This window comes from Salvelinus fontinalis, chromosome 8 (assembly GCF_029448725.1).
Source record: "Salvelinus fontinalis isolate EN_2023a chromosome 8, ASM2944872v1, whole genome shotgun sequence".
NCBI lineage: Eukaryota > Metazoa > Chordata > Actinopteri > Salmoniformes > Salmonidae > Salvelinus > Salvelinus fontinalis.
The window spans coordinates 34,622,970-34,650,919 of NC_074672.1; the positions used below are offsets into that span (position 1 = coordinate 34,622,970).

A 27,950-nucleotide genomic window follows, 5' to 3' on the forward strand; every position below is an offset into this window, starting at 1 on the left:
TTATTTCATTTTTGAGTTAATGACCTTTTGACAGCTATAAAATCATTCTCCAGGCATAATTCGATTGAATAAAAGTAGTGGAGTATGGGCACTGTACTCGAAAATTAGGAGGCGGGTGAATTATTCCCAGTATGCCTTTCGCGCATACATTTAGGCTATTAAATATATAATAATACTGCCAACTGTTGCTATTAAAATTGTGATAAATTGAATTTCAAGTTGCGTAGACTGCGATACGCTGACCTTACAGTTTGGGTGATATTGCTATGTAAACCGTTACCGGGTTTTATAATGAATCGAAGTGTGGCGGAGCCGTTTCCTTCGACCTATAGTACATCCTGGGTTCTCTTTAAATGGCAAATCTTTCGCCTTTTACTAAAGTTTTCCGTGGAGAGGAACATTATGAGTTTTAGCAAATTTGATGTCCGGTCATATGGTTGGGCTACCTACTCTTGTGAATGAAAACGATTAGTAGTTTGAGGGATATTTTTATAATATTGTATATTTTATCATATTTTGAATAAATGTAAGAAACTATTTACAATCATATCATGTGACACTGCTAGCATTCACACAGAATAATGAAGGCTGCATTGTCCCCATCACAGGATCAATACATGACACAAGTAGTATCTGTATTGACTATTTTGTAGACACAAGCTGAAATGATTCCCTCTTTAGGTTGGACACAAAAGTCATGAATCATGGTAGACACAAAAATCAGTGAATGCCAGATACTGATTAAAAAGAGGACTTTATTTCAAATTGTGAATTGATTTCACCACTATGATGGTGTCACAGATGCATATCAAGAAAGACAATAAATGGGAAAAGCCTGCACTCTGCTGTTAGTACTTAATAAAATGACTGTAGAGTAACGTTACAATATTGCATCAATGATTTCAACTTCATTTGTCTGGCAAGTTTGTGGGTCTCTGTCAGCCAGGCTTACATTGTCTATTGCTCTATATATAAATAGAATGAATGCACAGCACGCTGTTTTGTTAAAGATTATTTTTTTTAAATTACAACATGCACTTTAATGCCAATCAGTTGTGTTGTGACAAGGTAGGGGTGGTATACAGAAGATCTGGTAAAAGACAAAGCACATATTATGGCAACAACAGCTCAAATGCCCTTCTGCTCCACGGGAGGTTTCTGTCCTCCCTGAGCTCACCTTAGGACTCCTGCGTTACCGTTTGACAGGTGTACCGCCCCAGTCAAACTCCCCACCCTCTTGAACATTTGCATCAAGGGGAAAATGAAGCACTAGAATTTCAGCTAACTATATATAAAAAAGGAACTACTACAATAAGAGTAAGCAATACATTAGCCTCCAAGACAATTTAGTTTGCATAACAAAAACAAAGTAAAAATCCTAGTTACTTAGCAGATAGTCAGTAGTTACAGCCATTGGGTTTAGAAACTTTTTTTGGTTCAAGTTTATGAAGATGTAGTTTCAGGTTGTCCTGTTTTGATCATATTAAAATGTCACAAACGTTCACTTTTTAGGTGTCCACCACACACTCCTGGTCACATCTCTCTGTCCAGCTCGGATTGCATGGCCAGCTGATCCACTTCACCAGGGTGGGTAGGCTGCAGTATTAAGTTACACTCAACACAATTTACAGTGCTCAAACATTCACCAGATCAGCTCTATAGGCCCCAAAAAGTGGAAAATACAAGTGTTAGTGTATATGTCATCATGTGTTTAGGTTTTGGGTTTGGTGTTATGTTCCTGGTGACGGTGTGACTCTAGACCTGTGGTTGTGGTCCGGTCAGGCTCAGATCTCCTGGAGCAGGTCAGTGGGAAAGAAGCCCAGCTTGCGGCCTGTGCTGACCTTCAAGTAGCCATTCACCTCCTCTCCCTTCTTCACCACGATCTGCAACACAAAGAGAATGGAGGAAAGTGTTGTGGCTCCACAGAGGTACAGTAGTTGTTGAAGATGACCGGACCAATGGTGTATAGTACTTAAGTAAAAACACTTTAAAGTACTACTTAAGTAGATTTTTGGTGTATTTGACTTTACTATTTAAAATACCAGCCAAAAGTTTGGGCACACCTACTCATGCAAGGGCTTTTCTTTATTTTTTGCGTTTGAGCCAATCAGTTGTGTTGTGACAAGGTAGGGGTGGTATACAGAAGATTTGGTAAAAGACCAAGCACATATGGCAACAACAGCTCAAATAAGCAAAGAGAAATGACTGTCCATCATTACTCTAAGACATGAAGGTCAGTCAACCTGGAAAATTCAAGAACTTTGAAGGTTTCTTCAAGTGCAGTCAGAAAAACCATCAACCGCTATGATGAAACTGGCTCTCATGAGGACCGCCACAGGAAAGGAAGACCCAGAGTTACCTCTGCTGCAGAGGATAAGTTCATTAGAGTTAACTGCACCTCAGATTACAGCCCAAATGTCACGTTCGTCTTAACGAGGAGACCATGGCGCAGCGTGATTTGAATACATTCTTCTTTTATTTAACGAAGAACACTAAACAAAAGTGACGCTAATCAAACGAGTGCTGACATGCAACTACACAGACAATAACCCACAAAACCAAAATGGGAAATGGCAACCTAAGTAGGATCCCCAATCAGAGACAACGATAAACAGCAGTTTCTGATTGGGAACCAATTCAGGCCACCATAGACCTATAACAAACCTAGACTAACAAACACCCCTAGATATACACTGCTCAAAAAAATAAAGGGAACACTTAAACAACACAATGTAACTCCAAGTCAATCACACTTCTGTGAAATCAAACTGTCCACTTAGGAAGCAACACTGATTGACAATAAATTTCACATGCTGTTGTGCAAATGGAATAGACAAAAGGTGGAAATTATAGGCAATTAGCAAGACACCCCCAATAAAGGAGTGGTTCTGCAGGTAGGGACCACAGACCACTTCTCAGTTCCTATGCTTCCTGGCTGATGTTTTGGTCACTTTTGAATGCTGGCGGTGCTTTCACTCTAGTGGTAGCAAGAGACGGAGTCTACAACCCACACAAGTGGCTCAGGTAGTGCAGCTCATCCAGGATGGCACATCAATGCGAGCTGTGGCAAGAAGGTTTGCTGTGTCTGTCAGCGTAGTGTCCAGAGCATGGAGGTGCTACCAAGAGACAGGCCAGTAAATAAGGAAACGTTATTGAAGCCGTAGGAGGGCAACAACCCAGCAGCAGGACCGCTACCTTCGCCTTTGTGCAAGGAGGAGCAGGTGGAGCACTGCCAGAGCCCTGCAAAATGACATCCAGCAGGCCACAAATGTGCATGTGTCTGCTCAAACGGTCAGAAACAGACTCCATGAGGGTGGCATGAGGGCCCGATGTCCACAGGTGGAGGTTGTGCTTACAGCCCAGCACCGTGCAGGACGTTTGGCATTTGCCAGAGAACACCAAGATTGGCAAATTCGCCACTGGCGCCCTGTGCTCTTCACAGATGAAAGCAGGTTCACACTCCAGAGTCTGGAGACGCCGTGGAGAACGTTCTGCTGCCTGCAACATCCTCCAGCATGACCAGTTTGGCGGTGGGTCAGTCATGGTGTGGGGTGGCATTTCTTTGGGGGGCCGCACAGCCCTCCATGTGCTCGCCAGAGGTAGCCTGACTGCCATTAGGTACCGAGATGAGATCCTCAGACCCCTTGTGAGACTATATGCTGGTGCGGTTGGCCCTGGGTTCCTCCTAATGCAAGACAATGCTAGACCTCATGTGGCTGGAGTGTGTCAGCAGTTCCTGCAAGAGGAAGGCATTGATGCTATGGACTGGCCCGCCCGTTCCCCAGACCTGAATCCAATTGAGCACATCTGGGACATTGTGTCTCGCTCCACCCACCAACGCCACGTTGCACCACAGACTGTCCAGGAGTTGGCGGATGCTTTAGTCCAGGTCTGGGAGGAGATCCCTCAGGAGACCATCCGCCACCTCATCAGGAGCATGCCCAGGTGTTGTAGGGAGGTCATACAGGCACGTGGAGGCCACACACACTACTGAGCCTCATTTTGACTTGTTTTAAGGACATTACATCAAAGTTGGATCAGCCTGTAGTGTGGTTTTCCACTTTAATTTTGAGTGTGACTCCAAATCCAGACCTCCATGGGTTGATAAATTTGATTTCCATTGATCATTTTTGTGTGATTTTGCTGTCAGCACATTCAACCATGTAAAGAAAAAAGTATTTAATAAGAATATTTCATTCATTCAGATCTAGGATGTGTTATTTTAGTGTTCCCTTTATTTTTTTGAGCAGTGTACAAAAAACCCTAGACAGGACAAACAAGCATGCCCACCCTCGTCACACCCTGACCTGACCAAAATAATACATAAAACATAAACTAAGGTCAGGGCGTGACAGTACCCCCCCACCAAAGGTGCGGACTCCCGACCGCAAACCTGAACTTATAGGGGAGGGTCCGGGTGGGCATCTACCCTCGGTGGGGGCTCTGGTTCTGGACGGCCCCCCCATCTTTACACTGGTCCCTCTGCCTTTGTTGAGCTGAACCGTGGCCCGTCGCCAGACGCTCCGGACTGTGGCCCGTCGCCGGACGCTCCGGACTGTGGCCCGTCGCCGGACGCTCCGGACTGTGGCCCGTCGCCGGACGCTCCGGACTGTGGCCCGTCGCCGGACGCTCCGGACTGTGGCCCGTCGCCGGACGCTCCGGACTGTGGCCCGTCGCCGGACGCTCTGGACTGCCGAGGCGCACTGGACTGCCGAGGCGCACTGTAGGCCTGGTGCGTGGTGCCGGAACTGGTGGTACCGGGCTGGGGACACGCACCTCAGGGCGAGTGCGGGGAGGAGGAACAGGACGTACTGGACTCTGGAGGTCTGGAGTGTAGAGCTGACACAACCCATCCTGGCTGGATGTTTATTTTCACCCTGCAAATGTAGGGCACTGGCACAGGACAGACTGGGCTGTGCAGACTCAACGGAGACATAGTACGCAGAGCCGGAGCAGGATATCCTGGTCCAAGGAGGTATACTGGAGACCAGGAGCGCTGAGCCGGCACCTTCCTTCCTGGCTGGATGCCCATTCTAGCCCGGCCAATGCGAGGAGCTGGAATAGAGTGCACCGGGCTAGAATAGCGCACTGGAGACACCGTGCACATCTCTGCATAACACGGTGCCTGACCAGTTACACGCTCCCCACAGTAAGCACGAGAGTTGGCTCAGGTCTCCTACCTGACTCAGCCGATCTCCTCGAGGGCCCCCCAAAATGTTTTTATTGGGGCTGCCTCTCGGGCTTCCGTGCTAGCCGTGTACCCTCATATCGTCGCCGTTACTCTATTCTCCGGTATTTCTCCTCGTAGTATCGCCGTTCCGCTTTTGCTGCCTCTATCTCCTCCTTAGGACGGCGATACTCCCCCGGCTGCGTCCAGGGTCCTGCTCCATCCAATATTTCCTCCCATGTCCAGGATCCTTTTCCGTCCAAATCTCTTCCCAAGTCCATAACGTCTGCCCCTCTTTTTCACGCTGCTTGGTCCTGTTATGGTGGGTTATTCTGTCACGTTCGACGTAACGAGGAGACCAAGGCGCAGCGTGATTTGAATACATTCTTATTTTATTTAGTGAAGACCACTAAACAAAATAACAAAACGAACGTGACGCTAATCAAACAAGTGCTGACATGTAACTAACTACACATAGACAATAACCCACAAAACCAAAATGGGAAATGGCAACCTAAATAGGATCTCCAATCAGAGACAACGATAAACAGCTGTCTCTGATTGGGAACCAATTCAGGCCACCATAGACCTATAATAAACCTAGACTAACAAACACCCCTAGATATACAAAAAAACCTAGACAGGAAAAACAAGCATACCCACCCTCGTCACACCCTGACCTGACCAAAATAATACATAAAACATAGAAAACTAAGGTCAGGGTGTGACACCAAATAAATGCTTCACAGAGTTCAAGTAACAGACACATCTCAACGTCAACTGTTCAGAGGAACCTGTGAATCAGGCCTTCATGGTCAAATTGCTGCAAAGAAACCACTACTAAAGGACACTAATAAAAATAATAGACGTGCTTGGGCCAAAAAACATGAGCAATGGACATTAGACCAGTGGAAATCTGTCCTTTGGTCTAATGAGTCCAAATTTGAGATTTGTGGTTCCAACTGCCGTGTCTTTGTGAGACGCAGAGTAGGTGAACAGATGATCTCCGCATGTGTGGTGCCACCGTGAAGCATGGAAGAGGAGGTGTGGGGATGCTTTGCTGGTGACACTGTCAGTGATTTATTTAGAATTCAAGGCACACTGAACCAGCATGGCGATCACAGAATTCTACAGCGATACACCATGCCATCTGGTTTGTACTTAGTGGGACTTTGTGGTTGGTTTGGGATGAGTGAAGGAAAAGCAGCCAACAAGTGCTCAGCATATGTGGGAACTCCTTCAAGACTGTTGGAAAAGCATTCCTTATAAAGCTGGTTGAGAGAACACCAAGAGTGTGCAAAGCAATCATCAAGGCAGATGGTGGCTACTTTGAAGGATCTAAAATAAAAAATATATTTTGATTTGTTTAACACTTTTTTTGGTTACTACATGATTCCATATGTGTTATTTCATAGTTTTGATGTCTTCACTATTATTCTACAATGTAGACAATAGTAAAAACAAATCAAACCCATTGAATGAGTAGGTTTTGACTGGTACAGTATATTGTTGACTACTTCTACTTCACTACATTCCTAAAGAAAATAATGTACTTTTTACTCCTTACATTTTCCCTGACACCCAAAAGTACTTTTGAATGCTTTGCATGACAGGAAAATTGTATAATTCACGCACTTATCAAGGGAACATGCCTGGTCATCCCTACTGCCTCTGATCTGCTGGACTCACTAAACACACATTCTTTGTTTGTAAATTATGTCTGAGTGTTGGAGTGTGCCGCTTGCTATCCGTAAATACAAATAACAAGAAAATGGTGCTGTCTTGTTTGCTTAATATAAGGAATTAGAAATTATTTTACTTGATGTTTACTTTTGATACTTACGTATATTTAAAACCAAATACTTTTACTCATAGTATTTTACTGGGTGACTTTCACTTTTACTTGAGTCATTTTCTATTAAGGTATCTTTACTTTTACACAAGTATGACAATTGGATACTTTTTCCACCACAGGACCAGACACACACACGCACAGTAGCAACCGTCATTACAGTCACTGTCCACATGCACACATTCATCCATACTGCTCATGATCATAAATCAGTTGACATCAGTTTCCTGTGCAAAGAAAAACTAAGAAACATATTATTTTCATAGACAGACAGCTGACCTGGGTCAAATACTTGAGCTGGGCTTGATTCAGTGTGACCAGCAGTAGCTAAATAAAGCACACCTCAATTACACTACTTTCAACTGCTGTATGTGATAGTATTTGACTCAGGTCTGATACAGAGACACCTGTTTCTTACCTGGTCTTTTTTTAGTGTTATCTGACCCATCTCTCTGTTTCCCACGACGGACCGCGTCACCTTGAACACCCTCTCTCCCGTTTTTATTCTAATGATGTAATTGGTGGGGAGGTAACCTGTCTTCTCCCCAATCTTCCCCTGAGAATAGAAAAATGCCCTTATTTACGATGGTGACAATAAAATAGAAAGCAGACCTCATGAGGCAGTATTTATATATATTTTTATTTTTATTTCACCTTATTTAAAAAGGTAGGCCAGTTGAGAACAAGTTCTCATTTACAACTGTGATCTGGCCAAGATAAAGCAAAGCAGTGCGACAAAAGCAACAACAAAGAGTTACACATAAACAAACGTACAGTCAATAACACAATAGAAAAATCTATGTATAGTGTGTGCAAATGTAGAAGAGTAGGGAGGTAAAGGCAATAAATAGGTCAGAGGCAAAATAATTAAAATGTTCATTAACACAGGAGCGATAGATGTGCAGATGATGATGTGCAAGTAGAGATACTGGGGGTGCAAGAGGATAAATAAAAATATGGGGATGAGGTAGTTGGGTGTGCTATTTACAGATTGGCTGTGTACAGGTACAGTGATCGGTAAGCTGCTCTGGCAGCTGATGCTTAGAGTTAGAGAGGGAGATATAAGACTCCAGCTTCATTAATTTTTGCAATACGTTCCAATTATTTGCAGCAAAGAACTGGAAGGAAAGGCGGCCAATGTAAGTGTTGGCTTTGGGGATGACCAGTGAAATATACCTGCTGGAGCGTGTGTTCGGGTGGGTGTTGCTATGGTGACCAGTGAGCTGAGATAAGGCGGGGCTTTACCGAGCAAAGACTTATAGATGACCTGGAGCCAGTGGGTTTGGCGACGAATATGTAGTGAGGGCCAGCCAACGAGAGCGTACAGGTCGCAGTGGTGGGTAGTATATGGGGCTTGGGTGACAAAACGTGTCACGACTTCCGCCGAAGTTGGTGCCTCTCCTTGTTCGGGCGAGGTTCGGCGGTCAATGTCACCGGCTTTCTAGCCGCCACCGATCTACGTTTCTTTTTCCATTTGTTTTGTCTTGATTGTACACACCTGGTTTCCATTACGTTATAATTTTTCCCCTATTTAACTCTCTGGTTCCCACATGGTTTTGTGCGTGTTTGTTCTTTGTTAAGTGGTCGCTCTTTTGTGTCGAGCTGAAATATTTTTACCTGTATGGAATTAGTTTGTGATTTATTCGAGTAAAGTACGTTTTATACGTCCTACCGCTGCACACTGACACTTGACAAAACGGATGACACTGTGATAGACTACATCCAGTTTGCTGAGTAGTGTTGGAGGCTATTTTGTAAATGACATCGCCGAAGTCAAGGATCGGTAGGATAGTCAGTTTTACGAGGATATGTTTGGCAGCATGAGTGAAGGAGGCTTTAATTTTAATTTTGGATTGGAGATGCTTAATGTGAGTCTGGAAGGAGAGTTTACAGTCTAACCAGTCACCTAGGTATTTGTAGTTGCCCACATATTCTAAGTCAGAACCTATCCAGAGTAGTGATGCTGGACGGGCGGGCAGGTGCGGGCAGCGATCGGTTGAAGAGCATGCACTTAGTTCTACTAGCATTTAAAAGCAGTTGGAGGCCACGGAAGGAGTGTTGTATGGCATTGAAGCTCGTTTGGAGGTTTGTTAGCACAGTGTCCAAAGAAGGGCCAGATGTATACAGAATGGTGTCGTCTGCGTAGAGGTGGATCAGAGAATCACCAGCAGCAAGAGTGACATCATTGATATATACAGAGAAAAGAGTCGGCCCGAGAATTTAACCCTGTGGCACCCCCATAGAGACTACTAGCAGAGTCATTGCTAGTTTTGATCATTGTCAGCTTGCATGACAATTTTTTTCAGGAACACTTACCCTCCACCATTCCTCATTTGCATCATCAATTATAGTGATTCGATCACCAGGACTGAAAGACACAAAGGTTTGTATATTTTTATCAAATTGTATCAAATGTTTCACATTACCACAAATGTTGGACATAAAGACTACATACAATATACAATATAAGGAAATGTGTTGGTAAACCCACTGGAAGTCAAGGTCGTCTTTCTCAATAGCCTTGAAGCGATACAGAGCCAGGTAGTAATGTGACTGATTTCCCATGTTTCCCATCTCCTTCTTTTTCTGTAGCAAACATACACCAATGTTTATTTAACTACTAATTGTATTGATGTACCAGACAGGGTGTTATTATTGATATTTACATGGTTAGTGTATACATGATGTCAGGCAGTTACAGTCCATTACCTTGTCATCTGCTTTGTCAGCCTTGTCTCCTTTCTTATCCCCCTCTGGCTTTCCTACAAGGACATCACACAGGGTCTTTGTAGAGTTTCAATACAACAATGGTCAACTCCACAACTTTATAGTCAGTATTACTTTTATTTTACGTCCCTCCTTGACATTCAGTGTAAGATATACATTTTTTGTTCTGTACTGGATGTCATTCTGGTTAGTCTGGGAAAAGGTTGACATACATACAGTACCAGTCAAAAGTTTGGACACACCTAATCATTCAAGGGTTTTACTTTATTTTTATTATTTTCTACATTGTAGAATAATAGTGAAGATATCAAAACTATGAAATAACACATGGAATCATGTAGTAACCAAAAAAGTGTTAAACTATTTAAAATATATTTTATTTTATTCAAAGTAGCCACCCTTTGCCTTGATAGCTTTCCACACTCTTGGCATTCTCTCAACCAGCTTCACCTAGAATGCTTTTCCATCAGTCTTGAAGGAGTTCCCACATATGCTGAGCACTTGTTGGCTGCTTTACCTTCAATCTGCGGTCCAACTCATCCCAAACCATCTCAATTGGGTTGAGGTCAGGTGATTGTGGAGGCCAGGTCATCCGATGCAGCACTCCATCACTCTCCTTGGTCAAATAGCCCATACACAGCCTGGCGGTGTGTTGGGTCATTGTCCTGTTGAAAAACAAATGATAGTCCCACTAAGTGCAAACCAGATGGGATGGTGTATCGCTACAGAATGCTATGGTAGCCATCCTTAAAATCTAAATAAATCACTGACAGTGTCACCAGCAAAGCACCCCCACACATCACACCTCCTCCTCCATGCTTCACGGTGGGAACCACACATGCAGAGATCATCCGTTCACCAACTCTGCATCTCACAAAGACACGGTGGTTGGAACCAAAATCTCAAATTTGGACTCATCAGACCAAAGTACAAATTTCCACTGGTCTAATGTCCATTGCTCGTGTTTCTTGGCCCAAGCAAGTCTTTTCTTATTATTGGTGTCCTTTAGTAGTGGTTTCTTTGCAGCAATTCAACCATGAAGGCCTGATTCACGCAATCTCCTCTAAACAGTTGATGTTGAGATGTGTCTGTTACACATCTGTGTCTGTTACACAACTGATTGGCCAAAACGCATTGAGAAGGAATGAAATTCCACAAATTAACAAGGCACACCTGTTAATTGAAATGCATTCCAGGTGACTACATCATGAAGCTGGTTGAGAGAATGCCAAGTGTGTGCAAAGCTGTCATCAAGGCAAAGGGTGGCTACTTTGAAGAATCTAAAATCTAAAATATATTTTGATTTGTTTAACATTTTTTGGGTTACTACATGATTCCATATGTGTTATTTCATAGTTGTGATGTCTTCACTATTATTCTACAATGTAGAAAATAGTAAAAAATAAAGAAAAACCCTGGAATGAGTAGGTGTGTCTAAACTTTTGACCGGTACTGTATGTTGTTTAGCAACTGCTTGACAACCAACCACCCCTTATGCTTCGGTTTATTTATCATTCACTTTGATGAGCTTCAATATCATTTCATTTGGCACAATTTGTTTAAATAAAATACGTTGTTTGAAATAAATAATGTGTATTTCTGTATAGTTGATGCAGTGGAACCATAGATGGCATCACCTTGAATTGTCACATGCTTCAATATGGACATGCGCATCCTTTTTTCTAATACCTTCTGCCTGCTCGTTTTCTTTGGGTTGTTGGGATTCCTCTTCCTCCATCATCATCATCATCATCTTGGAGGAGGAAAAAGATGGTTAACATGCCATTTATGATCCCTATACAAATGGTTGTCAGTAAATTACACCACTTATCGTCATTCATTTCTTTTTTGGCTAATATGTGCCATGGACATAGTTACACACTCACATTCTTCTTGTCCTCAGACCCCTTCTTGCGCTCCTTGTTTGCCATGACGACCCCAACCCGCAGTGTGTCAAACACAGGGTCGTTACGGTTGGAGTGGGCTAGACAGGAGAGAAGCAGCAGAGAGAGCACATATAGTAAAAAATAAGTTGAAGACTTGTTGAGATGGTTAGTGTCTTACCTGAATCTGTCTGGTCACTACTGTATAGAGGGGAGCTGTAGGCCCGTCTGAAACCTGGGGGCTATAGGAGAGACAGCAAAATGAATATGTAGAATAATTGTTGTTTTTGGCAACTGCATGCAATGGCAACTTGATCATTTTCTGACATCATAATGACTATCTAAATTATGAATTGAAAATGTCTTACAATTTTTCCAAAGCACTTCTGATACTCGACATAGGACTGGCATGAGTGATGGATGTTGGTCTTGCAGTTTTTGCACCGTAGAGCAAACTTGTTGTTGACTGAAAGGTTGAAAAGTGAACTATAAGAAGTTAGTCAGTATTATTAAGCTTCAGCTTTACAGGTACTATTAATAAATACAAGAGCCACTGTGGCCAATGTTAAAACTTACGGACTATCATACGAGCACAGACGTCACAGAACTTGGGCGTCTTGCAGTAGTGGTCCTTGAACTTGTGTGGTTTGTCATTCACCAATATAACAACGGGCTCAGGCTCGGGCTCCTTCTCCTCCACTTCCACCTCCTCCTCATAAATAAAGTATACCTGCAGAGAGGGTGCCTATGTCTCAATACTTTTACAGATTTCCTTCCTTTCCCCTTCCTAGTGACCGCTGATTGGATTGATATATATTGGATTGGTATATATATTATATATTTCTTATTTGCATTCGTTTACTTTTAAATCTGTGTATTGTCGAAAATTGTTCAATATTACTGCCCTGCTGGAGCTAGGAACACAAGCATTTCGCTACACCCGCAATAACATCTGCTTAATATGTGTATGCGACCAATAAAATGTAATTGGATTTGATTCAGCTAGAGGTAGAACATTTTTATTGAAATCCAAAGAATCAGTCTCATCAAAACAATGATTTCCTATCATGATTGTTATTTATATCATACAGTGCATTCGGAAAGTATTCAGACCCCTTTTCCACATTTTGTTATGTTACAACCTTGTTCTAAAATGTATTATATTCGTTTTTTCCTCATCAATTTACACACAATACCCAATAATGACAAAAAGAACAGGTTTTTAGAAATGTTAACAAATAACCTGAAGAAACACAACTACCTTATTTACATAAGTATTCAGACCCTTTGCTATGAGACTCTAAATTGAGCTCAGGTGCATCCTGTTCCCATTGATCATCCTTGAGATGTTTCTAAAACTTGAGTCTGCCTGTGATAAATTCAATTGATTGGACATGATTTGGAAGGGTGCACACCTGTCTATATAAGGTCCCACAGTTGACAGTGCATGTCAGAGCAAAAACCAAGCCAGGAGGTCAAAGGAGTTGTCCATAGAGCTCCGAGACAGGATTGTGTCGAGGCACAGATCTGGGGAAGGGTACCAAAAAATGTCTGCAGCATTAAAGGTCCCAATTTACCAGTGGTGGAAAAAGTACCCAATTGTCATACTTAAGGAAAAGTAAAGATACCTTAATAGAATATTACTCGAGTAAAAGTTAAAGTCACCCAGTAAAATACTACTTGAGTAAAAGTCTAAAAGAATTTGGTTTTAAATGTACTTAAGTATCAAAAGCAAATGTAATTGAAAAATATACTTAAGTATCAAAAGTAAATGTATATATCCTTTCACATTCCTTATATTATGCAAACCAGACGGCACAATTTTCTTGTTTTAAACATGTATGAATAGCCAGGGGCACACTCCAACACTCACACATCATGTACAAACAAAGCATCTGTGTTTAGTGAGTCCGTCAGACCAGAGGCATTAGGGATGACCAGGGATGTTCTCTTGATAAGTGTGTGAATTGGACCATTTTCCTCTCCTGCTAAGCATTCGAAATGTAACGAGTACTTTTGGGTGTCCGGGAAAATGTATGGAGTAAAAAGTATATTATTTTCTTTAGGAATGTAGTGAAGTAAAAGTTAAAGTACAGATACACCAAAAATCTACTTAAGTAAAAATACTTTAAAGTACTACTTAAGTACTTTACACCACTGTCAATAACACAGTGCCCTACATCATTCTTAAATGGGAGAAGTTTGAAACCACTAATACTCTTCCTAGAGTCTGCCGCACGGCCAAACTGAGCAAATAGGGGAGACGGGCCTTGGTCAGGGAGGTGATCAAGAACCCGATCACTCTGACAGAGCCCCAGAGTTCCTCTGTGGAGGTGGGAGAACCTTACAGAAGGGCAACCATCTGCAGCACTCCACCAATCCGGCCTTTATGGTAGAGTGGCCACTCCTCAGTAAAAGGCTCATGACAGCCCAAATACAGATGTGCCAAGCTTGTAGCGTCATACCTAAGAAAACTTGAGGCTGTAATCGCTGCCAAAGATGCTTTCAGTATTTAATTTTTCATACATTTGCAAACATTTATAAAGAGTAGTTTTTGCTTTGTCATTATGGGGTATTGTGTGTAGCTTGATGAGGAAAAAAACAATTTCATCAATTTTAGAATAAGGCTGTAATGTAATAAAATGTGGGGAAAGTAAAGGGGTCTGAATACTTTCCCGAATGCACTGTACAAAAATTTCCTTTGAAACCATTATTTTACTTCTGGAGAGTAAGTGGTCAATTAAAAAGCTCTGTGGATTTAGCCCACAGTGTCACCTTACTGCAGAATATAAATAGGGGAGCAGAGAGCCTCACATATTAAACTAATGAGGTTACTGTATTTTGACCATCCTAGTTGGCTGCTATTTTAAACTGTTTGAGGGATGGTGTTACCAACAGTGGCAGATTGTCATGCTACTCACAGTATTGTCTTCTTCTTTCACAATATTGTCAGGGGCTGTGGGGTTATCGTGGATATCCACAGAATGTTTATCTTCCAGTCTAACTCAGAGAAACAAACAGAGACCATTAAGCAACATCAACAAACAAGGATATCTGACATATATTTAAGGGCGGATATTGCAGTAGTATTGTTACGGTGGCTGAGGTTTACATTTTACCAAGTTTTACATGACTATTGCAATGAATAATCTAATACTAATACTTTCCCTCGTTGTTTAGAACCAGGTAAAACTATTAAAAAGGAATATCCTATGTATTGAGTTCAGCAACAGGAGAGCAGACTCACTGGTCATATTGGGCCATGGTGTAGTGTGTGAGCTCTCACTCTCGTCCTGCAGTGCTACCCACCTAAGACAGAATACATTTTAGGGGAACAGAAACAACAGCTCTCAATTTGAATGGGACCATTTTAATGAGACACGTGACCCAATCATATCATGTCCTCTCCTCTCGCATGTAGTAATGGGGGGAGGGGGAGATGATTTACTCACACAAGCCTGCACACACACACACACTCCAAAATACACTCGTCCACTCTACTATTTTGGGGCAGGGTAACTCAATCTCATCATGGCTAAATTTGGGTGCCTTGCCAGACTGGGCATGAGCTGAGAGATTCTGAAAAATTACAATGATATAAAACCAGGATCAGTCTTAGTGAGGATTTGACATTTCAGTCCCCTCTTAATGAAACTTAAAGAATTTGCTATATATCTAAATGATAAAATATATGATATCTATTTAGAAAAAGACTAAGCTGAACAGATCACACATATACACAAAAAATGGGCATGCAATATAGTTACAGTTTAGACATACTTGGTCCTACTCGTTGCTAGTCCAGTCAATGAAGAAATTAAATCTGGTATGTGGATGTATGGAAAAGGCTTTCTTCACCAGTTTCCTTTCATATGTGATGAGCAACCTGTCACACCGGAGGCCTCCGAACCATTCCAACTCTTGATTGATATATCCCTTTTCAGCTTTATGCAGGTAATTTCCAAAAAGTGATCCAATGGTTAGTGGTTAGAGCAGAGGGGTGAGTGAGTGAGGGACTGTAAAGGCAGGCATCAGTTTGAGTGAGTGAGACAGGTGGGTACCAGTGACGAGGGGAAATCCGATACTCACACCCATTCCTTGGCCCTGTAGATCGGTCATGGCTAGATGGGATCCAGCTTTGTCTAACTAAAATGGGGGGGGAAATTACTTTTGATGTTAACTTGACACAAGCTGGATCCCTTCTAGCCATGACCCTGCAGACCTCTGTCACAGCCTGAGAGGACAGACCAAGACACACACAGCCAACTGTTGGCTTACTGTACAAACTGCAGGCATAATCAGTATTGTTTCAATTCCTCTCATTGTTGCCAACATCGTTATGACAACAATAATTATATTTCTATGGAAAATACTGACAAAGGAATGGAATGGAAATAGGCTATGTTTATCTTCATTGTACTGCCAGGTTAAAGAACATTTTAAACATAAAGAAAAACTTGTAGTTTATATATAAGGAGAGGATCTACATAACATATTAAGAAAAAGTACATTATTGTATTGTAAAACACTGATGGTCGTAGAGGTAGCTAATCCATGGAAGAAAACATGACATTCTACAAAAGCCTATTTTTTTCCCCAGCCCAGTTGAAGAACAGAGAACCATGGCCAGTTTATTCTTCATCTGGGGGGTCGCGTCGGCTACCACTACAAAGGTCCGGTTGCATTGTGGGTACAATAGTCCCTCGCCGCCCCAGTGCGCATGCTCCATAGAAAACTCCATTATTTTTTTTGCACGGAATCTGCAAGAAAAAATAATAACTGTGAAATAGAGATTAAAAGGTGCATCGGATGAGCTCCATTTTTGCTGAACATACACCAGCTTGATCGAACAGTGTCTGGAGATAACGACTGAATAATTTGGCGACACGATCAGACATCCTTGGGTCTTGGGACACTCCAGAATCAAGTAAATTTCTGTCAACGCTAGCTAGCCATCTAATGTTAGCCTAGCCCCGAGATCATAGGCGCAGTAAAATGAAGCATTATTGTCCTTTGTTTTTAACGAGACGGGCAGATGCAGCTAGACAGACGGATAGTTGATTGATGGCGCAAATAATTTGCATTGGCGGGTTGATCACCACATTGTCTGTCTAGATAATGTTAACGTCCAAAACAATTTAGCGTTAGTAAGCCAGCTAGCTAACTGTCCGGGGTTCTCCCGCGAGCTTACTGGAGAAGACTCCAAAAACTTCGCGACCTTGTTTGAGAACAGAATGGTAGAATACATTTCGCACAATTGCTCGTTAGCTAGCTAGCATGCATGACAATATATAAACAATTTCCCCCAAAATTCTCATTATTGAAATGTTACTATTTTGCAAGGTGTGTCTGTCAAGTTGTTACGACACTTTAGACTGCAACATTAGCTAACTAACGTTAGTTGGATAAAGGTAGCCTAGCTAGCTATCTAGGACAATCATTGCTGTGACTGTGATTTAACTTTATGTGCCGTTTCTGTAATGGCTATATTGTCAAGTATAGTGTTCATGTGGACTAGATACCTATTATCAAGTTACAAATGCTGTTTTCCCTTTTAATTTCAACATCCAGCTGCACACACAACCAGTCTCATTTAGCTCGCTAACGTTAACTATCTAGGTAGCTATTTGATAATACGTCACTCAATTGAAATACCACTACTAGGCCTATCCTAATATATGCATCCCCTTCCTCGAATGCTATGTGGCTGCGTTTGTGTGGGGTTATTGTAACAATCAGAATCGAGAGATTCATTTTGTTCATCATTTTCACGTATTATTTTTAGGGCTTTCTAACGTCAGGTCTATCTCAATCTTCTTTGCAGTCAAACTGTGGCCTTAGTGTCAGCTGCAGAGTTTTGGAGGAGTTGACCTCTGAAGCAGGGTCAGAAGACTTAACGTTAGTTCTTGGAGAGTTCTGCAAGGTGTTGGAGGGTGGTTGGCAGAGTCTGTGTGTGCTTCTCTCCTGACACAATGGCCTTCAAACGGTGGATACCATAGCCAATAATATATTTGGCATTTCAAAGATGACAAGGTAGGCTTGAGAACATTATATCCTTCCTCACTCATCAGGCTAGCCCAATAACAGACCAAAAGAGCCTAACGTTACTCCAAGTCCAAGGACCTTACATGTTCTTTTTAGAGGCGAATTGCCTCTGGCAGCCAAAACAGCAAAATACTCCCATCTAAACGTGAATGGATTCTCAGTTGCGGTACGATTCTAGAAACATAATGCCCTCTACTTTCATATCACATCAAAATAATTTCACAAATGCAAAATATATACTTACTGTACACTGTTTTAACTGGTTTTAACACAGTTGCAGCCAGCAGTATTTTTCAGTGACAAGTTTGTGGCGTCCGTCTTCCGTTTACACAGGTGTTCGGAGACGCAGATAGCTAATTAGCACAGTTGGTCGACTCTGTTTTCCGTAAACAGACGCTGTAACATGGAAATATGGCCGTGTGGGAACCCCAACCCTATAAAGGTGTGTAGTAATTTAACCTTCTTTTTTTCCTAACAGATATGAAAGATAAGATATGTTTTCAAAACCGTACCGCAAGTGATGTGTGTAAACGTTTAGCACAAGCTTAACAAAACTCCCCTGGCCAGAAGATACTATCCACAATAGGTGCTAAAGGTAGTTAGCATTGATGAATGGGCTATCATCAGGTATGCTTTATGTTGGAGACTTTATATTGGTTTCTACGATTTGGAACTCTGGTTGTCCTTTTTGTGGGAAAACATTGACGTCAGAATCTCAGTATAGTGGTCTTAATAGTTGTTCATCAAAGCATGTATTCATTCTACATTTGCTCCTGCTTCTTCTATCCCAAAGGTGCTGCAAAGCAGTTTTTACAAAATGATGGGAGGCAGTGAGAGTGGCAGTGGAGACAAGGATGGAGTTCACACTGTGGCAATACAAGTCCCCATTGGCTGGCAGAGGAGAGCGAAGGACGGGCTTGTGGTGTATGTCAGGTAAGCTAGTTCAGTAACACAGGCGGGTATAATACTGTTTATACTTGTGTTATGAGCATATATGAGCCATTATAATGTTTTCATTTCCCAAAAGCTGGTCTGGAGCAGGGAATTGTAAAATATATTTGATTTCCCCTTCCTTTTATTTCATCACTCATCTCCTGCATCCCTGTCCTTTCCTACAGTCCAAGTGGCGCAGTCCTTTCTTCACTGGAAGAGGTTAAGTCATATCTGTTGACCGATGGCACATGCAAGTGTGGCCTGGAGTGTCCGCTGGTCATCCACAAGGTGACTCCCTCTACATCTCACTTTTATCATCTCACAACCGGTTTTGACTGGGGTTTGCTGAATGTATGTTCCTTTGTCTCTGCAGGTGTTTAACTTTAGCCTAGGGGTCAAAATTCAACAGCACAGCCAGCCGGTGGGGAAGGCAGAGCAGGACATGACAAAGCTCTGTAACCATCGGAGGAAAGTGGTTGCCATGGCAGCGCTCTGTCGCAGTATGCAGGCTTCACAACTGCCCTATGTTGCCCATCACACAGGTAAATACAGTGCCTTCAGAAAGAATTCACACCCCTCGACTTTTTCCAAATTTTGTTCAAAATGGTATTCAAATGGATTTAATTGCCATTTTTTGTCAACGATCTACACAAAATACTCTGTCAAAGTGGAAGAAAAATTCAAACATTTGAATAAAATTTTGAGAGAAAAAAACAAAACTTTCTTGATTAGGTAAGTATTCAACCCCGTGAGTCAATACATGTTAGAATGACATTTGGCAGCGATTACAGCTGTAATCGCTTTCTCTGTAAGTCTCTAAGATTTGCACACCTGGATTGCACAACATTTGCAAAAAAATATGTTTTTATTCTTCAACCTCTATCAAGATGATTGTTGATCATTGCTAGACAGCCATTTTCAAGTCTTGCTGTAGATTTTTAAGCTGATTTTAAGTCAACTGTAGCTGGGCCACTCAGGAACATTCAATGTCGTCTTGGTAAGCAACTCCAGTGTATACTTGGCCTTGTGTTTTAGGTTATTGTCCTGCTGAAAGGTGAATTTGTCTCCCAGTGTCTGTTGGAAAGCAGACTGAACCAGGTTTTCCTCTAGGGTTTGACCTATGCTTAGCTCTCTTATGTTTATTTTTATTGCAAACAGGATGCATGTTTTGGAATATTTGTATTCTGTACAGGCTCCCTTTTCACTCTGTCAATTAGGTTAGTATTGTGGAGCAGCTACAATGTTGTTGATCCATCCTCAGTTTTTTCCTATCACTGCCATTAACGGCTTTAAAGTCACTATTGGCCTCGTAGTGAAATCCCTGAGCGGTTTCCTTCCTCTCCGGCAAGTGAGTTAGGAAGGACGCCTGTATCTTTGTAGTGACTGAGTATTGATACAGCATCCAAAGTGTAATTAATAACCACCATGCTCAAATAGATATTCATTCTCTGCTTTATTTGTATTTTTACCCATTTACCAATAGGTGCCCTTTGGAAGTTATTAGAAATCGTCCCTGGTCTTTGTGGATGAATCTGTATTTGAAATTCACTACTCGACTGAGGGACCTTACATATAATTGTATGTGTGGGGTACAGAGATGAGGTAGTCATTCAAAAATCATGTTAAACTCTATATTATTGCACCGAGTTCATGCAATTTATTATGTGACTTGTTAAGCAAATGTTTACTCCTGGACTTATTTAGGCTTGCCATAACAAAGGGGTTGAATACTTTTGGACTTATTTAACAATTTTGAAAAACATAATTTAATACATTTTAAATTTGGGCTGTAACACAACAAAATGTGGGAAATGTCAAGGGGTGTGAGTACTTAATGAAGGCACTGTGTCAGTGCCAAAAAATGAATAGATCTAATGTAACAGAAATGAAGTGCTTTCAGGATCATCAAACAGCTATTGATGGTTAGTTACCAAAACATTTTACATTGTGCTATTCAAATATTGCTCTCAGAAATGTAATCAATCATGTTGTTTAGGGCTGTGACAATTATAGGATTTTGGGTAACAATTAATTGCCATGGTTATTGTTGTAATTGCCATTTTTTGCGAAAAATGTTTTGAGCTTGTAATGTATTATAATACTGCATCTTTGAAAAGGAGCTACGACATACCTATGAATAAAACACAACTTTGGTGACACCCGTCTCAAAACGAATTGTTACGACCGCTTGGAACTTTTGGAAAGGAAGCTTCTACTCCCGACCATGCCGTTTTTCTCGTAAAATGATTAGGCTACCAACTTTACCCACTTCATGTAAAAATAATTAAAAACTGCTATTGGGTAAACTATATCTACTTGAAAATTAAGTTGAATCTCACCCCCTACTAATGTATTAAGAAGGATGAAGAAAAATGTGAGTTCATGGTTATTGTCCATAATTGTCGGTTACACTATTATACAATTATTGTACCAGCTCTAATGTAGCTGTTTTTTGTTGTTGTTGTTGTTGCAGAGGTCACCAGTGGCATTATGGAGAACAGAGATCCTAAGAGGATGAGAGTGGACAGGGAAGAAAAAGAACGTGGCACTTACACCTCCAAACACCATCTAGTCCAGTCCAGGCCCAACAATAACCTCCACCCCAACTCTTGTGGCAGTCCTAAAAATTCTCCCCAACTTGTGTATTCTTACAATGGCTCCTCACCCCTCTCACACAATAGCACTAACTCTTATCACACGCCTGATATTTTGAGGAGACTGCCACCTCCTCTCAATCTCCCCCCCAACACCTCTCCATTCTCCAGCTATGGGGCACCTCAGAGGTCCCCACGCACACCAACGCCTCAGAACCTCAGTCAGGGTCAGAGGGCACCACAGACTCCAGAAGCCCTCAGATCTCCTCATATGGGGCCCCTCTCTCCCCCTCCTCCCTCCTCCCCTGGGACACTGGGGAGTGGAGGGCAGAGTCATCAACATGGTATCATCGTTGGGTCTCCCCTGTCCCCCTCATGTTCCCCCTCTCCCTCTGTGAGTATGAACTGCCCCTCTCCCCGCCAGCGCTCACGCCACCCCTCCGCCTCTTCCGCTCACTCTGAGCAGGGGGTGGGAGGGGTGGTGCTTGGTGGCTACCCCCCCAGAAGAATATCCTCTTCACACTCTCCTATACCAGGGGGGTCCCCTATCCTCCATTTCTCAAAATACAAGCTTGAGGACATCTTAGAGCAGTTTAAGAACTCAGGCAACAGTAGCACTAATAATCACATCCTTCACTCAAACTCACTGAGCAACCAAAACAATCCTCATATCCTCTCTCTAGCTCTTGAAAAGGTTGGGAGGCCCACAAAGGCACCTGCTTCTGCCTCAGGCGTGGAGATCAGTGCTTGTCCTTCTGGTTTGCCTCTTGGACAGTTCTTGGACCACCAGAAGCAACCCCACCCAGCTTCTTTTCCTGCCAGTAGCCTCCTCTCGGCAGCAGCCAAGGCCCAGCTGGCCAGCCAGATGACTCACAACCAGAGCTCCAATTCACGCAGCATCCTCAACTCAGCCCTCTCTTTGGAGGTCTCGAGGGAGTCTAAGCAATTAAAGGTAACAAACAGCACTTTACACAACAGCCTTCCCTCAATCGCTAGGCCCCTGCCTGCAGCCTCCCCCCTGCTTTCCCTCTCCCAGCCCCTAGCCTCCAGTCCCCTTCACCTCTCCCGTACGGACCGGACATCACACAGGAAGCGGCAGCGGCGTTCGCCCACAGTGCTCAGCATGCTGAAGGAGTCCCAGATGACCAGTCCCAGAACCCCCGGCGACGTGCTCAACCTCTCCTCACACTCTCAACCCTCCTCTACCTCAGTCTCGCCCTACCCCGCCATGTTAGAGAACCACCTCCAGGCCCTAAGGCTCTCAGTCCGGCACTCTGGCACACTCGCAGGGCCCCAGAAGCAGCCTGACGGCGCCCTGGATTTCACAACAATCATGGCAGGTCAACCGGATCCCCCCACCCAGCCTCTCTCTGCTCTGCTTCACCTGCTCAGTGTGCAGAACGCTCAAGCCACTGGAGCCCAGCCCGGCTCTGGACACTGTACAGGAGGCATGAGGCAGAGCCCTAGGCAGTCTCCCTCGCCCTCCCATTTAAACATCAGACCATTCCCCATGCAGTCCCCCACTCATCACAGTACCACACAAGGCCCATTACAGCCCCTCTCTCCCTCTCAGTCAAAGTCCAGGCGAGGTAATGCACAGTCTCCGTCTCGACCACATACGAGGACCAGTCCCAAACAGAGACGGTCTCCCTCCATGGCCTTGTCCAACGCTCAGTCAGCACAATATCGCAGTAGCCCCTCGCCCACCCCACACACCCCTAATAGGCTGTGGCAGGCCCAAAACCAACCTATGGATGCCACCACCATCCAGTCACCCATGGGCCAGGCCTTTCCTGAAGTCAGTGAATCAATGGAGATGGAGAGCATGTCAACACTAGGCCCTGGTCTCAACAGCACCTCCACCTCCAACCATAGCAGCAGCGTCACCAGCTACAGCAGCACCACCTCCCCCAGACCCCTGGATCTCAGTAACCACATGCTGGCACTGCTGGCAGCCTCTTCCACCACACCTCTTGGGGAGGGGGGCCTGGACAGAACCACCGGCAACAACACTACAGGTGAGGATGAACCTTTAAAATGTCTCTAAATAGGTGAAATCATGGAATATTGTATTGTCACTTACACCGGATAGGTTCAGTGAAATGTGTTGTTTTACAGGGTCAGCCGTAGTAGTACGGCTCCACTGGAGAAAATTAGGGTTAAGTACCTTGCTCAAGGGCACATCAACAGATTTTTGACATTGTCTCAGGTATTCAAACCAGCGACCTTTCAGTTACTGGCCCAACGCTCTAACCGCTAGGCTACCCGAGGCCTAGGAAAATACACACATTTTTCATTAGACGTGTTAATATTTGTTGAGTACTGTCTGTTTTGAAAAATAACCTTCCTCAGGCCGTTAATCCTGGTTCTCTCCAATCCTCTCTAGGGGTGCAAGAGCCTCAGAGTGTTGATCATCAGGGCTCCACAGTGACCAAACCCCCAGAAGGCTGCAGTCCCCAGGCTCTGGGGGACTCCACTTGCTCCTTACCCCTGGCTGAAGCCTTCCCCTTCATGAGCCAGGAGCAGCTTCTCCAGCTTCTGTCTGCCACGGCCGGCCTGCCCTCCCTCCTGGACCCCACCATCCTGGGCTCTCTGCCCCTGGGCCTGTGGATTGGCGGTCAGCAGGGTCACCTCCCCATCTCCAACACACCTCAGCAACACCATCAACTGCCCGATCAACAACTACTACAACAATCAGAACAACAACTATTGTTACAGCATGAACATCACCAAGAGCAACAGCAGAAACAACACCAGACTGCCCATCTGAACCACAACTTTCCATTTAGCTTATTCCCCTGTCTAATGGGAGGTCAGGGAGAGCTGCCTCTGAATCTCCTGGGTCTGTTGAACCCACTGCTACCCCCTTCTGCTGCACCTACCCCAGGCCAGGAGTGTGATCTGGGGATGGGGGAGAAACTGGGCCTCCAGGCTCTCCTCATGGCCTCCCTGCTACTAGGCCAGCAGCAGACTGCCATGTTGCCCCTGTCTGGGCTTGGCCAGCTGAGCCTGGACCTTCCCTTCCGGCAGCACATCCCAGCCCTGTTGGACGGTTTGTCTCTGGATAAAGGGTCTGGACTCCTGGACCCGTCATCCCTCCCCGGCCCTGGGCTCCTTGAGGCCCTCCAGGGCCTGCTTCCTCCAGCCGATGGGCCCCTCCAGGCCCTGCAGTCGCTCCTGCTCTCCACCCCCCTGCCTCCCCCGGCCTTCCTCTCCCTCAGCCCTGATCTGCTAACTGCTGCCCTGGGCTCTACTGGCCTCCCGCCTGCTCCTCATCTCCCCCTAACACAGCAACCCCAACAACCCCCACCTCAGGTAGGTTCTCTCCCTTAGCCTGGTCCTCTACCCTGTAGTTTTCCCTTGTCAAATAGTTAACACTGTATCTCTATTAGAGATGTCAGTTTGATGTTTTGATCCGGTCTCCATCCAGGTGTCAGCTTCAGGCCATGATGGGGGGATGGAAACCCTAATCCCCCTGTCTGTCCAGGGAAAGGACAACCCTGTCCTCCACCAGTTACTGCCTACTCTCCTCAACACAGGGGTTCTAGGTTAGTCACAGCAACATTCATTTACACTGCTATAAATATCAAGGTTTTGTTGTCAATTACAAATGCAGAATCATAGTTAGTCTTTTCTATTACATTTCACTTTATGAATAGTGAATTATTTACAAACTTGGAACAGCCACAACAAAGCTATGTCTTGTACATTACCTACATATTGCTTAGAATGTCACCTTATCTCATTCACAAACTGTTTTAATGATGAACCATGTGTATTTGTAGGAGACCTGTCTGCTCTGACCAACCTCCACAGTCTTCTGGGGCTAGGTGCAGGCCCTCTCTTCCTGCCCCCCGTACAGGCCTCTGCCTTGGGCATGCCTCTGCTCCAGGGCCCTAATGGGGCCATCAACCTCCTCAACAACATCCAGGTACTTGTTGTGTTCCACTTTTTTTTTTTTTGGAGTGGCGCAGTCCCACTCCTTTCGTTCATTTTTGTATTTATTGAAGAGATGGTATTGAAGAGATAGTAGTAAAGTGTTGGAAAGGCCGAGGAAGGGAGGGGGAGTAAAATGCCAGTGTGCCGGATTCGAACCCATGCCGACTCTGGCATACATGTGTCGGGATCAACGGCTATAACCACTGGACCACACAGGCCATTGTTTCCCACTCCTGACACAAGCCTTGTCCTGTGATTTTTGAAATATCTGTATCTTCCTTCTTCAGCTCAACATGGCACCACCCTCAGAGGGAGAAAAGCCAATCTCCTTACAGGAAACAGACAGCTCCTCCCCTCAGGAGGATATTCCAGCCAATCGGCTTACCCCAGAGACTGCGCCCAGCCCCTGTCCCCCCCTGGCCCCCGTGTCCCAGCGTGGAGAGGGCTCCGTGGTGAGCGTCCTGGACCCCTACGCTTCCTTCATGGACACTATCTATACCTCCTTCCTCCAGGTCAGTGCTAAAGAGCAGGAAGCAGTTCAGTCTGGGGCGGATGCCTTCGGTGCCTTACCGCCCTCCTACCCTGGGGAGCACCGTTCCCCCTCCGCTCTCCTCCCTCAGGCCAGTGCCCCCCTCTCCCTGAGCCCTCGGCAGGCCTGCACCCTGAGGAACCCGGACCTGTCCCGGCTCAATATGGAGGCCGCCCACTCCCCGGCTCAGGGAACCCCTAAACCCAGCAACGATGGCTCCACCACGCCTCCGCAGAACAAGTTGGAGTTCCCAGAGTGTCACACTAACCCTCCTCTGCTTCCCATCTACCTGGAGGAAGCCAAGACAGACTCGTACAGCCAGGCTATGTCAGATCGGCAGGGGGACAGACCTCAGGCAGGGGGGTACCAGAGTCCCAGAGACGGGAGCAGCTGCCCCAAGGAGGAGACTGGGGGTCTACAGCACACGGAGCAGGGCAGGGTGAGTCTGGCTGCTGTTTCCTTTAGTTGTCCTGATTTAAACACAGTCATAAAGGATCCCTAAAACCATCCTCCAAGCCCAAAGGAGGTCATTTTGTTTACCACTGCATGGCTAAAAATGCCATTTAGACACAATATTGCATATTGCATTACAAGCAGTGAAAGATTGATGTAATTTGTGCCTTATTGAGTTCAGTGCCCTTTTTCCCTTTCAGAATCAAACTGCACAAATGGGGGGAGCCAGAAGAGGCAGGAAAAGGAAACAAACGTGAGCTCATTTTGATTCTGTACTTGAATCTTTGATAACGATGAGTACCGATTTACTATTCTGTCCATCTTTTCGATGGCACTTATAACACTGCCACTTTTCCAAAGTATACTGATTATTGTGTGTGTTTTAAAACATTTTCAGGCTACAGAATGTGCTAGAGGACTACAGAGAACTGGATTCTCCAGCCCTAGAGGAACCTAAACCCAGGGTAAAACACTAGACCACCCCACAACCCTTAACTTCATAGGACCCATTATATCAGTGCGTGTTGCGTCGTCTCAGTTTCTAACAGCAGTGCAGTTTGTCCCTTAGTGTCTGCCATCCAGACTGCTAATGATGATGTGATGTGTGTCTGTGTTGTAGGTGGTGCTGCTGAAGCCTGAGAGGTCGGTCCGGGGCAGGAGGCGGCGGGGAGCTAGGTCCCAGAGACAGTGACAGGAGCAGGTTCACCCCAACCCCACCCCTATCACTGCTTTTTATTGTCCAAGCTCCCCCACTCTGTTTTTCAACTGCACTAATATATTGTCATGCCAACCTCTTACCTTTTGAATGGGAGTGATCTAGATGAAAAAATGAAAAATAGTTATGTGGATGCTTTCACTTAGGTCCTCTTAAGTCTGTGTGGTTGCTTTACGTTGTGATTGATTGAGATCCATTATGATGTAAGTGTTAGAATTATGTCTACAAAAAACTGCACTGTTTTTCAGTGTGTTTACTGTGAGTCAGGATAAGAGTATCTACTTGAATGACCTACATTTGCGCTCTGTTTGAGATTGTATGACGTCTGTGTGCGTGTGGATTGTGTACATTTGGGTGTTCAAGATGCTCAAGGTAGAAGTTGCCCCTGACCACAGATCTAGAATCAGATTACCTGGGGGGGGTTGTGTGTGTATCACCAAGCAGATGAGTTAGCCAGCTAAGTGTACTGCCTAAATAATCTGAAGTCACATTTTCAAGTTCATAAAGATAGATGTGAAATTGGCAAGACTCGACACTTCCGACAACCCACATTCAAGATAAGCTTTCTTAAAGAACCTTGCTCTATATAGTGGTCATGCTTTGTGATACACACCTCTGTATGTTCTCTGTGGTGTGTTTAGTAAACGATGCACATTTCAATTAGGTCTTTTCACAGGGGAATGGCTGATGAAAAAGTGTGAGATATGTGTGGGTTTTTAACTCAATGTATTTTTGGGTGGGATGTAGTTGTACTTTCTCTAATTGTCCTTCAGATCGCTGTGCTATACACTATTACAGCCCAGTAATGCTGGCATGTCTTATTTAAATGAAAAGAAGCAGATTATGCAATTTCTACACTTGGAGATTTGTAAATATGTACAGTTAATGTGTTTTATTTTATATTGTTAGAGACAATGAATTGTGAATTTTCGGGGAATTGTAATTAAGTATTTTCTCATTCTACCCTTGCTTTCAATACTTATGTTAAAAGAATATTAAATTGTTGACTGTAGCTTTCTTTTTATATGGGAGTCTCTTTTTTATTTAATATTAAACTATTTACAGAAAATGGGCCTCCTTGTTTGATGTTGGCAGCTTAAATCTACTGAATTG

The 27,950-nt window shown here is 44.0% G+C and overlaps 2 protein-coding genes and 1 non-coding gene across 4 annotated transcripts; 2 read left to right on the plus strand and 1 right to left on the minus strand.

The window, feature by feature from the left end:
- The first annotated feature begins 333 nt into the window (after positions 1-333).
- LOC129861549 (U5 spliceosomal RNA) lies at positions 334-444 on the plus strand. The gene has a single exon (XR_008760621.1). It is a non-coding gene; the product is annotated as a U5 spliceosomal RNA (small nuclear RNA).
- A 293-nt stretch (positions 445-737) lies between these two features.
- Positions 738-16,279, minus strand: LOC129861153 (SH3 and cysteine-rich domain-containing protein 3-like). Its single transcript, XM_055932314.1, has 13 exons — positions 15,410-16,279; positions 14,877-14,938; positions 14,551-14,629; positions 12,206-12,359; positions 11,998-12,095; positions 11,811-11,871; positions 11,633-11,730; positions 11,436-11,499; positions 9,729-9,781; positions 9,511-9,605; positions 9,336-9,387; positions 7,438-7,575; positions 738-1,883 (listed from the first exon to the last, which is right to left on the minus strand). The coding sequence occupies exons 2-13, from the start codon at positions 14,891-14,893 to the stop codon at positions 1,785-1,787; spliced, it is 1,008 nt and encodes a 335-aa protein (XP_055788289.1). The 5' UTR covers positions 14,894-14,938; positions 15,410-16,279; the 3' UTR covers positions 738-1,784.
- A 76-nt stretch (positions 16,280-16,355) lies between these two features.
- LOC129861152 (methyl-CpG-binding domain protein 5-like) lies at positions 16,356-27,906 on the plus strand. 2 transcript variants are annotated; one of them, XM_055932312.1, is made up of 14 exons: positions 16,356-16,556; positions 17,454-17,662; positions 18,008-18,116; positions 18,468-18,607; positions 18,793-18,895; positions 18,981-19,149; positions 21,081-23,219; positions 23,588-24,516; positions 24,632-24,749; positions 24,987-25,132; positions 25,428-26,108; positions 26,323-26,375; positions 26,520-26,586; positions 26,742-27,906. In XM_055932312.1, exons 3-14 carry the CDS (start codon positions 18,078-18,080, stop codon positions 26,811-26,813), a joined length of 4,656 nt encoding a protein of 1,551 aa, XP_055788287.1. In that variant the 5' UTR covers positions 16,356-16,556; positions 17,454-17,662; positions 18,008-18,077; the 3' UTR covers positions 26,814-27,906. The 2 variants fall into 2 exon arrangements, with proteins under 2 accessions (XP_055788287.1, XP_055788288.1); XM_055932313.1 differs by lacking the exon at positions 18,008-18,116.
- Positions 27,907-27,950: the final 44 nt, after the last annotated feature.

What these genes read in the sequence shown, in the direction of transcription:
- LOC129861153 (XM_055932314.1), bottom strand. An exon ending in TGAAAGAAGAAGACAATACT is followed by an intron (nt 12,360 to 14,550) that starts GTGAGTAGCATG and finishes CCCTCTCTGCAG; the next exon opens with GTATACTTTATTTATGAGGA. An exon ending in GGTCTGAGGACAAGAAGAAT is followed by an intron (nt 11,500 to 11,632) that starts GTGAGTGTGTAA and finishes TCCTCCTCCAAG; the next exon opens with ATGATGATGATGATGATGGA.
- LOC129861152 (XM_055932312.1), top strand. Translation starts at nt 18,078, where the DNA reads ATGGAAATATGGCCGTGTGGGAACCCCAACCCTATAAAG. An exon ending in GGCAGGAAAAGGAAACAAAC is followed by an intron (nt 26,376 to 26,519) that starts GTGAGCTCATTT and finishes AAACATTTTCAG; the next exon opens with GCTACAGAATGTGCTAGAGG. An exon ending in TAGAGGAACCTAAACCCAGG is followed by an intron (nt 26,587 to 26,741) that starts GTAAAACACTAG and finishes TCTGTGTTGTAG; the next exon opens with GTGGTGCTGCTGAAGCCTGA.